At 33.6% G+C, this 11,973-nt stretch overlaps 1 protein-coding gene across 2 annotated transcripts in view; it reads left to right on the forward strand.

The window, feature by feature from the left end:
- The window catches only part of LOC125269680 (centrosomal protein of 95 kDa-like), a 90,110-nt gene extending 78,952 nt beyond the window's left edge, over window positions 1–11,158 (forward strand). For both annotated transcript variants that reach the window (XM_048192623.1, XM_048192622.1), the window contains 4 exons: window positions 2,242–2,444; window positions 8,676–8,733; window positions 9,056–9,123; window positions 9,448–11,158. In XM_048192623.1, coding sequence (XP_048048580.1) covers window positions 2,242–2,444; window positions 8,676–8,733; window positions 9,056–9,123; window positions 9,448–9,591 — 473 coding nt within the window. In that variant the 3' untranslated portion in view covers window positions 9,592–11,158. The remainder of the gene's footprint in view (window positions 1–2,241; window positions 2,445–8,675; window positions 8,734–9,055; window positions 9,124–9,447) is intronic.
- The last annotated feature ends 815 nt before the right edge of the window (window positions 11,159–11,973 follow it).

Genomic DNA, 11,973 nt, shown 5'->3' on the forward strand with positions numbered 1-11,973 from the left:
TATGAGCACATATATAATATTATTTTTTTGGCCTTATTTCAGTGACTTAAGTTTTTTGTTTTTTCAATAACCACGCATAAACGTTATTCCTTCAAAAACACAAACATGTACATACATGTTCCTCACATATTATGGTAGCCTAGTTTGTGCTGAATACAGTGTAAAGACACTTTTTTCCATTAATATGTTTATGAACAACTGAAAAAAGCACAAATGTTTTAAGTAAGGTGAAGATGCTTTTTGGACACAATAAAACGCATTTCTAAGTAACATGAACTTACCAAGCACCGCTTGTCACCATGATGGTAAATCTACAAAAACCCACATTAACAGAAACTCTTCTAAATTAGCATAACAAAACACTAATTACTGCGAAGTCTCCCTTACCATTAATCTTGTGCAAAAAACATTATATAACACTTAATTTTAGCATTTACTCTCCCTTTCAAGTGCCATGGGCAAAGCATGATGGGAAATATAAATCCCAGCCCAGTTTCACTTAAAGGGTTCACCCAAAAATGAAAATGATGTCATTAATGACTCACCCTCATGTCGTTCCAAACCCGTAAGACCTCCTTTCATCTTCAGAACACAGTTTAAGATATTTTAGATTTAGTCCGAGAGCTTTCTGTCCATCATCAAACATCATCAAAGTAGTCCATGTGACATCAGTGGGTTAGTTAGAAGTTTTTGAAGCATCTAAAATACATTTTGGTCCAAAAATAACAAAAACTACGACTTTATTCAGCATTGTATTCTCTTCCGGGTCTGTTGTTCATCCGGGTTCACGACTCGGGTTTAGTGAACCTCAGCACACTGCTGACGTAAGACGCTGCTGACGTGTTATCTGGTGCGCCAGAGTTTCGTTTACAGTCTGAGGGAGATGCACGCTGTATTCAAGCTATTTTTTAAAATGGTGCGTAAGTGTGCATGTTGCGGATGTCCTAATCGCCAAAAACAACGACGTAAAAGTGCATTACCAACGCCGACAGATGAAAGGATTCAATGGAATCAATTCAGTGGAATCAATTCAATGGAATCAATTCAATGGAATCAATTCAATGGAAATGATTCCGGAAGAGAATACAATGCTGAATAAAGTCGCATTTTTTATTATTTTTGGACCAAAATCTATATAAGATGCTTCAAAAACTTCTAACTAACCCACTGATGTCACATGGACTACTTTGATGATGTTTTTATTACCTTTCTGGACATGGACAGTATACTGCACATACATTTTCAATGGAGGGATTGAAAGCTCTCTGACTAAATCTAAAATATCTTAAACTGTGTTCCGAAGATGAACGGAGGTCTTACGGGTTTGGAATGACATGAGGGTGAGTCATTAATGACATAATTTTCATTTTTGGGTGAACTAACCCTTTAACTTAAGTTCGTCTAAATTAAAAGAAGTGTTCATACAACTCAAAACAATGAAAAACTCAAAACGCGTTACCCAGTCCATATTAGTATAGATATCCAGCATGATATTTTTCCCCACTGAGATTGAGATCTGATGTGTTTTTAAAATGTTCCTTTATTTTTTTTTTTTTAGCAGTGTATTTAATATATATACACACACACATACAGGGCCTTTTTTTTTTTGCCACACTTGCCAGTGGCCAGTGACTTAAGAAAATTTACCGGCCAAAATATTTTTTTACCAGCCATGACACAAAAGCAGGCAGTTATGGCACCAAAATTTTAGATTGTCCTTTGTTGTTTGGTAAACATTAAAATCACAGACAGTAGCAGGATTAGGATGCTGTCACTTTAAGACTGAATGCACACACGGACCATGTGTTTTGTGTTTTTGTGTTCATTTAAGACATAACCGACTATGTTTACCAGGATACTCGCCAAAACAGGCGTTTTTTGACATGATTTTGAGTGAATTTGTCCATTGAAGCGCAGGAAGGAAAGAGAGTTCAACTTCGATTGAATATTTACATTGGAATGGCTGAAACTTTCGTGATGATGAGGCACTGACCCATCAACTGTACAGAGTGTAGTTCACATTTGTTCACATTCATGTTGTCAAAACATTGCATTGTTAGAATTCAAAAAATTGTTACTGGCTAACTGGCGACCAACACGGTTTTATTCACACGTCAACGCCAATTTTTAATGCAAAAAAATCTGCTACCATTAACACCCTCATTTCTCTTGATTTTATTTCAGCCTTTTTTCCATAAACAGATGTTGAGCTAACACTGTGCAACCTTTTTTAATGTGTAGTGTTGGCTGCTGTCCTTCCTCAACTGGAAACCTTAGAGGACGCAGTGAGCACACAGACCACCCTCCAGAGAGAATTTCTCTGGCCCACCATTCCTCTCCAGCCTCCCTACAAGACCACCACCCAGATACCCTCTCCGTCCACTGACATGGCCACGTTTTCTGAAGACCAGACCATACAACAACCAGAAAACTCATGTCAGAAGGTTACATTTTTTTTAATTCAGCTCTAGAATTCATGCAGAACTACTGCATCATAATGTATTCATCATAGTAAATGACAGTGATTAACAAAAGATAAATGATTGATAATTGTTGATTGCCCACTTGAAATTGAAGATTTCAAGATTGGCAGGTGTTTGTACTAGGTGAATTAAGCATGTTTACATGCACACTAATATGCTGATAACTCATCTTAAAATAAGCTTATTGAATTAACTTGTTGTCCTGGTTTACATGCAAACCAGTAAAAACCGGCAAAGCAGGTAAACTGTGTTTAAAAGACTAAAAAGTAGTGATGTCAAATCGTAATCATTTGTGTATCTGAATCTAAACATTACATTTGTTATGCGAGTTGTGATGTTAAAGCATTAATAACTCCAGAGTATTTCAAAATGTGAACAGGAAACATGTACAGACTCATTCTCTCTCATAGGACCTGTTTACACCTGGTCACTTCATGCGTTTTTACTGACCGCTTCTACTTTTGCTGAGATGAGAACACATTATTATGATTTTTATAATTTCCCTACCACGAAACACTCTCTATGGCTGGATGCACTTACTAAATCCTCAGTAAGGACACTTTCCTGTCACATAGCCAGACATGCACACTTCAATAAGAGAATGCATGATACGGTATTTACATGCCAGGTGAAATCGGTAATGGGCAAAAATGGGTGTCGATCAGTTTGTTTAATCCATTTATGACTTCACCACAATATAGGAAAAGGGGTTTAAAGTGTTAGCTCACCCAAAAATTCATTTGTCGTTCCAAAACCATAAGACTTTTGTTCATCTTCAAAACACAAATTAAGATATTTTAATAAAAACTGAGAGATTTCTGTTCCTCCATTAATAGTCTACACAGCTATCACTTTAACGCTTCAAAAAAGTTTATAAAGAGATAAAAATAATCCCATGTACAACTAATCCATATGAACTGAGCAGTTTGTCAAAATTTTCTGAAGAGAAACGATCGCTTAGAAAGAGATAAGTTCTTTGTTATCCAGCTGATCTCTCTTGAGTGCAGTGCTTTAAGACACACTGCCTTGAGTGCAATGCTGTAACTCTCTGCGGCAGAGAAATGAAAATATATTATAACACGAATGTGGCTTCATACATGAGTTGTTGTTGTCCACCGACTCACCTAATGCTAATAATTGTACCAAAACACATTCAAACTTATTCAAGCATGCAGTGTAAATATACAAAAAATGAAACATCTAAAATATAAAAGTGCTTATAAGCAAATGTGTAACAATGTGGCCTGATTTCCTTGTTTCCTTTCTCAGATCATGTTGAGATAACATAGATCATCAGGTTTTGTGGTAACACTTTACAATAAGGTCTCATTTGTTAACATTAGTTAATGCATTACCTAACATGAATTAAGAATGAGCAATACAATTGTTACAGTATTTATTAATCTTTGTTAATGTTAGTTAAGAAAAATACAGTTGTTCATTATTTATGTTAGTTCATGGTGCATTAACTAATGTTAACAAATACAATTTAATGTATTAGTGGTAACACTTTATAATAACTGCACACTATGAAGCATTAGTTAAGCATTAGTAAACAGTCAATTCATCATTTATAAAGCATTAATAGATATTAATAAGCAGTTTATAAATACCCCTATAAATGCTTTGTTCTTGATTTATAAGCATATATATAAAGTGTTTAATAATTGTATTTAATAATTGTATTTTCATATTTTATTAATGATCAATTTATAATTTCTAAATTATTGCATTATTTACAAACCAGTTATTTAGGAGTTGTCAGTGATTCATAAGATCATTTAAGAAATATAAGTAAATGATTAATAAACTATTTAAACATACATTTATACATCTTATTATTTAGACATAATAATAGTTACTCAGTGTGTTATTAAATCGGTAACACTTTATAATAACGTTCAGTTATAAGTCACTTGTAAATTATTAGTTAATGATGAACTAATCATTTACAAAACATGATTATATGTTTATAAATGATTGATAAGTGATATGTTAATATTTTATGAATGTTTTATTAATTCCGTTATAGGTCATTTATAAATTATTAGATAATGATCAGTGATTAGTTAATGATTATTAGTAAATTATCATTAGTAAATGATCAGTATATGATTTATTGATGAAGTTGTAAGCTGGTCTGTGTTCAAAAGCACAAACATGAGGTATGCTAAAGCACTATTTTTAAGAAGACTAAAGAGTAATTTATTTGTTTTGAAGTGGATAAACATTTATAAATGCCTTACAGTCAGGTGATTCCAGTGGATTATATTAAATCCTTTCACTCGTCAGCACAGACTTGTATTCTGTGTGGAGTGTGTGGGGTCTAGTGATGAAGTCAACCTCTGAACCGGTTTTACCTTCCACTGAAGCTCACATCAGGTGCACAGAGTTAAACACTCCATGTGCATCAGAGAAGACAGCTGTCTATACCCTCACCAGTCAGCACTTACACTGCAGTACACACTACAAAGTGTTCAACACCTGTTATAGATGATGTGTAAACGCATGAATAAATCATTTACAAAGCTTTCTGCATACCCTATTCTAAAGTGTAAACTATTCATCACTTATAAATGTGTTACACATCATTTGTAGACCTTTCTTACCTGTTACAAATTATTTGTATATGTATACAAGTCATTTATAACATTTTCTGCATCCCCTATTCTAAAGTGTAAACTATTCATCACTTATAAATGTCTTACATATCATTTGTAGACCTTTCTTACCTGTTACAAATTATTTGTATATGTATACAAGTCATTTATAACTTTTTCTGCATACCCTATTCTAAAGTGTAAACTATTCATCACTTATAAATGTGTTACATATCATTTGCAGACCTTCTTTATAAATTATGTACAAACTGCAATTTGTAAATTTACCATTTATTTGCCATATGCAAAGTATATATTTCAGTTACAGGATATAAAAATCTATACGAATCCCGATATTTAAATTATATATTTTTATATAAAAATTATGATATTTTATGCAAATATATTTTACTATTACTATATACTATATTTTACTTTGAGCCCCTAACTCAGCCCTTATACCTAAACATGACCACTTTTTAGCCACTTCACAAAAATAAAAACGCAATATAGATATAATTACAATGACTGTTATCTTAGTTGATATACTGTTGTATAAAAAGTATAATTTTAAGCTCCCTACTCCACCCTATAACCTTAAGCATAACCATTTTGACAATATACGTAGTGTAACAGGCAGATAAATGTACGTTAGTCACAATAATTTATTTAAAACATTACAAAAAGCAGTATACAGAACAGACAAAATGACACGTGTGCTACATTACCAGCGAAATGACAGCACATCATAATTGTGTGTGAGTAACAGAATGAAATTAAAGTGTTTAATCGCTGCAAGCATTCCTCTGATCTGCATTTCCATCCTCCAAAGCATCACGCTGAATCTAACACAGCGACTCAAATTCGGCATGTCGCAAACACTCTATGGTAGTCGCAAATCACATGTGACAGCCAATAAGGAGCGAGGTTTGACGTCACTGCCGCAAACCTGTGTCGTATTGTTAGACGCGCCAATTTTAATTTGAAAGTTATGAAATGGCGGATTGATACGATTATTAATGTATAATGGTTATATTACGTTATAAGAATCTTTTCCTCACACGATGGCATCGTACGACTTATGAAGACTTGAAAAAAATGCACGAAATAATGGACTACGTTTATTATCAGTTTATGGTGCGTTTTCATGTTATGGTGAGGAGCTGTTCCATGATAAAACAAAATAAAAATTAAATGATTAAGTGCTGGTTAAACGGTGGCAGAGTGTTGATTTTTTTTTTTTTTTTTTTTTATAATATAAATTTTAGGCTTGGGTAAAGTGATGGAGTGAGATGATAATGTAACAGGAACATCTGCAAATGATGTGTAACACATTTATAAGTGATTAATAGTTTACACTTTAGAATAGGGTATGCAGAAAGTGTTATAAATGACTTGTATACATATACAAATAATTTGTAACAGGTAAGAAAGGTCTATAAATGATATATAACACATTTACAAGTGAAGAATAGTTTACACTTTAGAATAGGGGATGCAGAAAGCTTTGTAAATGATTTATTCATGCGTTTACACATCATCTATAACAGGTGTTGAACACTTTGTAGTGTGTACTGTAGTGTAAGTGCTGACTGGTGAGGGTATAGACAGCTGTCTTTGACACACATGGAGTGTTTAACTCTGTGCACCTGATGTGAGCTTCAGTGGAAGGTAAAACCGGTTCAGAGGTTGACTTCATCACTAGACCCCACACACTCCACACAGAACACAAGTCTGTGCTGACGAGTGAAAGGATTTAATATAATCCACTGGAATCACCTGACTGTAAGGCATTTATAAATGTTTATCCACTTCAAAACAAATAAATTACTCTTCTTAAAATAGTGCTTTAGCATACCTACATGTTTGTGCTTTTGAACACAGACCAGCTTACAACTTCATCAATAAATCATATACTGATCATTTACTAATGGTTTGTTCAACATTTGTTCATGATTAACAATTGTTAATTGAGATAATGATACTAAAACAATTTTGTCATAAATACTTCAGTTATTATAAGTGATAATGTCTTAATTAATAGCTTATAAACCATCTACTAATGATCTGTTTGATTTATTTGATTAAGATAACTTACAACACATTTGTAAATTGTTAGCATAACACGTATTAATCATTTATGAACGTATATTGTAATGTTTTGTAAAAGACTCGTTCATCATTAACTAATAACTTATAAGTGTCTTGCAACTGAACTAATAAAACATTCATAAAATGTTAACATATCACTTATTAATCATTTATGAACATATAGCCATGTTTTGTAAATGATTTGTTCATAATTAACAAATAATTTATAAATGACTTATAACTGAATTTATAAAACATTCATAAAATATTAGTAGATCACTTATCAATCATTTATAAATGTATATTCATGTTTTGTAAATGATTTGTTAATCATTAACTAATAATTCATAAATGACTTATAACTGAACGTTATTATAAAGTGTTACCATTCAATCCTTTATTAACACATTTCTAGTGTAATTCATGATTAATTCAGGTAGTTATAAAACATTTAGAAGTTGTCAGTTAACTATTTTTGTGAGCTCATCTAAAGTGAGGACTATTTATGCCTCGTAAAGCTTTATAAAGGAGATTTAAAGGCTCAGGTATCTTCTGCACTGCTGTTCTCTAATGTTTTACAGTTAGTACTGAGGTAGTTTTGACACGGTGAAATATTTTATTATATTGTTATTGTTTTATAAACAATATGTTGTTGTATTTTGGCACTTCTGTAATCCAGTGTTGGCACTGGTAAATTTTTATTCAGCAATGTTTACACTTTACTGAAATGTATTTTTATATCAGATTGTATAGGCTTAGTTTCATTTTACTGCACAGTTATGTTCTCTGGAGGAGTACATGGATTTTTATTTTTTGTAAAATTGCAGAGGTTTACTTTTAATTTTATATCAAGTTACCTGTCGTAAAGTTTCATTTTTTCCCCCTTGAAATAAACATTTCTATGTTCTGTATCCTTTAAATCTCCTTTATAAAAGCTTTACGAGGCATGAATAGTCCTCACTTTAGATGAGCTCACAAAAATAGTTAACTGAACACTACTAAATGTTTTATAACTACCCGAATTAATCATGAATTACAGTAAGAATACGTGTTAGTAAAGCATTTATTAACACACTGAGTAACTATTACTATATGTCTAAAAAATAAGATGTATAAATGTACATATAAATAGTTTATTAATAATTTACTTACACTTTATAAATGATCTTATGAACCACTGATACCTGCTAAATAACTGGTTTGTAAATAAGTAAATTCATAATTTAGAAATGATAAATTCATCATTAATAAAGTATGAAAATACTATTATTAAACACATTATAGATATTCTTATAAATCAAGAACTAAGCATTTATAGCTGCATTTATAAACTGCTTACTTAATGTTTTATAAATGATTAATTAACTATTTGCTAATGCTTAACTAGTGCTTCATAGCATGAGTTATTCTAAAGTGTTACCGAAAAGATCACACATTTAACAGCATTCTACTTGCAAAATGGCACCATCTCTCATCATTCTACTTTGTCTCTGTCTTGCAGATTGGTTACTCATCTGAGTCGGTTCAGATCAATGAAGAGTTGAACACTCCTGTTTCCAGTAATTCCCCTGGGTTACCTTACATTTCTTTGCCAGACATTACTGAAAGTTTTATGGCACATTCTGTGGAAACTGTTATGTGGGCAGATAACATTACATGTTACGATTGCTTTCTGTAGAGTGTCATGCAGTAATCAGTCTAAAAGTTTTAAATGGCATTTTCTTGTGTAATCTTCATGAGCTTATTAGGAATTATTTTATGAGTCACTGTTAATCCTTCCATATTTTTTTTTTTTTTTTTTATAAATCCAGTGCTTTCACATATGTTGTTAAAATTCTAAAAATGCTTAAATGGAAACTCTAATTTTGTGTTTTTCTGTAGTGGAGACTGAGAAGTTTGAATTCTGTCAGAGGGGAGTCCATTCAGAAGAATCTGAGGATCAGGGAAAGGTGGGCTACACAGCACTCTTTACTTAAGGAGTATTAAAACAGCATTGTCCTCCTAAAACAATGTAATATAAACAAGTTTCTGCTAGTGTTAGGACTGCATGTTGTGTGTGTTCTTTCTCTCTCAACAATTCTGTTTTCAGTTGGTGTGAGTTAAGGTCAAATCATTTCCAGGTTGGATTGATTTAGAGGTTGATGCTTTTAAAATCTTACCTTGATTAAGTGTATTTTATCCAGAAAAGCTGTCTTCTAATTTATAATTGCTCATTTGTTATGGTTCAGTCTTGCAGACAGATTTATTGATGTGTCTGTCTTCTCTGGGCACAGGTGGATCCAAGACGGATCCTGTTCTGCACCCAGCCAGGCAGACACAGAGAGATAGAGGAAAAAGAAGAGAGAAAGGAAGAGGATGTTAAAAGATCAACAGAAATTTGTGTGATCCATAGAGATGAGAGACAAGGTGCTGGGTAAGAAATACAATCACAAAGAATAAACTGGTGAGTGGGAACAAAAGAACATGCAAACATAAACCGTTAAAATAGATTGAATTACAGTGCACTTCATACAGTGACTTTACTTGTGAATTTACTTGACGTCTTTTTTAGATGTTTTTTTAGCACTATGCATGCATTAAATTAAATGTTTATTTCAATGTAATTTACATTTATAATTGCGAATAACTCACAGACAGTGTGTGTTTGTCAGAAAATCATGAATATAAAAGAAACTACTCAAAATACAGAGGATAATTAAGTAACGACAAACAGTTTGGATTTAGTTGGGTCAGTGTTAATAGAGAGTCTGGCAGGTGGAAATGGAACTGACTTCTGTCCAGGTTGTCACAACATCTGTCATGATTCTCTGCCCTGAAACACAATTCAAATATAAACGATTATAAATAAAAATATAACTTTGCAATGCTCATTTCGGCCCCAGTGGTGAACACATGTTCAGAAAATTACACCAGATATTTAGTATTTTGTGAATTATATTTTTAGGCGGCCTTTCACAGGGTCGCGTGAGCACCAACAACACCAGATAAAGCTTAAAAAATATGAAATATATTATTGTGATATTACGTGTTAAGTGAGAAACTTAACTAAAAGAGATCTATATAAATTTAGCTGCTTTGAAAAAATCTTTGTTGTAAAAATCGCAAAATAAACTAGATGAGTAAAGTTCATAGACAAACTTTAAGTTGGCTTGAAAAAGCCTAGCCAGAAGGTTTGGAGTAGTTTTAAAAGCTTGAAGTTTGAAGCTTTTTAGTTTGAAATAGTTTAAGTTTTAGTTTAGTAGTTTGAAAGCTAAATAATGTGTGAATAAGTAAGTGTGAGTCAGTGTGATATAGTTAGTTAGTAAGTTAGATCGATAGTAAGTTAGATAATAAGTTAGGTAGATAGTTAGATAATAAGTTAGATAGATAGTAAGTTAGATAGTTATATAGTTAGTTACAATATATAAGTTAGTAAGATAGTAAGATGCATAGATGGATAGAAAGTTAGATAGTTAGATGGTTAGTAAGTTAGACAGATAGATGGTTAGTAAGTTAGTTAGATAGTTAGAAACTTAGAAAGTTAGTTAGTTTATGAGTTTGAATGAGTTTGAATGGCTCAGTAATAGTACATAGAATGGAAGCTTCATTGAGTTTAATGGGCTTCAGTTTGTTTAGATTTGAATTTGACAGCTGGAGGTTGATGGAATGTTCAGATTTTCATGGAATGTTCAGATTTTCAATGTAAGTCAATGGGAGTTTGTCCACGTTTGATCAGCATTTTTAGGAAAACCGTAAGTCGGATCAGTCTGGAAAGATATAGCAACCCGAGTCAGAACAGTCTGAAGGTCTGGGCTGAGTTTGGTGGTTGTAACTTTAAAGCTCTAGGAGGAGATAGTGTTCAAATTTTTGGTCAGAAGAATAATAATAACTAGACTAGATAAAAAAGTTTGAGGACAAACTTTAAGTTGGCTTGAAAAAGCCGGTCCAGAAAGTTTGGAGTAGTTTTAAAAGTGTGAAGTTTGAGAGTTTTCAGTTTAAAAGTTTAAGTTTTAGTTTAGTAGTTTTGATAGATAGATAGATAGATAGATAGATAGATAGATAGATAGATAGATAGAGTCAGGGTACTCAAGGCGGTTGCTAGGGTGTTATGTGGTTGCTAGGGTACTTGGGGTGGTTGCTAAGATGTTGCTATGTGGTTGCTAGGGTAGTCGGGGTGGTTGCTAGGGTGTTGCTATGCGGTTGCTAAGGTATTCTGGGTGGTTGCTAGGGTGTTGCTATGCGGTTACTAGGGTACTGGGAGTGGTTGCTATGTGGTTGCTAGGGTACTCAGGGTGGTTGCTAAGGTGTTGCTATGTGGTTGCTAGGGTACCCGGGGTGGTTACTAAGGTGTCGCTATGCGGTTGCTAGGGTACTCGGGTGGTTGCTAAGGTGTTGCTAGGGAACTCGGGGTGGTTGCTAGGGTGTTGCTATGCGGTTGCTAAGGTATCCTGGGTGGTTGCTAAGGTGTTGCTATGCGGTTGCTAGGGTAATCTGAGTGGTTGCTAGGGTGTTGCTATGCGGTTGCTAGGGTGTCGCTATGCGGTTGCTAAGGTATTCTGGGTGGTTGCTAGGGTGTTGCTATGTGGTTGCTAGGGTACTCAGAGTGGTTGCTAAGCTGTTGCTATGCGGTTGCTAGGGTAATCTGGGTGGTTGCTAAGGTGTTGCTATGCGGTTGCTAGGGTACTCGGGTGGTTGCTAAGGTGTTGCTAGGGAACTCGGGGTGGTTGCTAGGGTGTTGCTATGTGGTTGCTAGGGTACTCAGAGTGGTTGCTAAGCTGTTGCTATGCGGTTGCTAGGGTAATCTGGGTGGTTGCTAAGGT

This window comes from Megalobrama amblycephala, linkage group LG6, assembly GCF_018812025.1.
Source record: "Megalobrama amblycephala isolate DHTTF-2021 linkage group LG6, ASM1881202v1, whole genome shotgun sequence".
NCBI lineage: Eukaryota > Metazoa > Chordata > Actinopteri > Cypriniformes > Xenocyprididae > Megalobrama > Megalobrama amblycephala.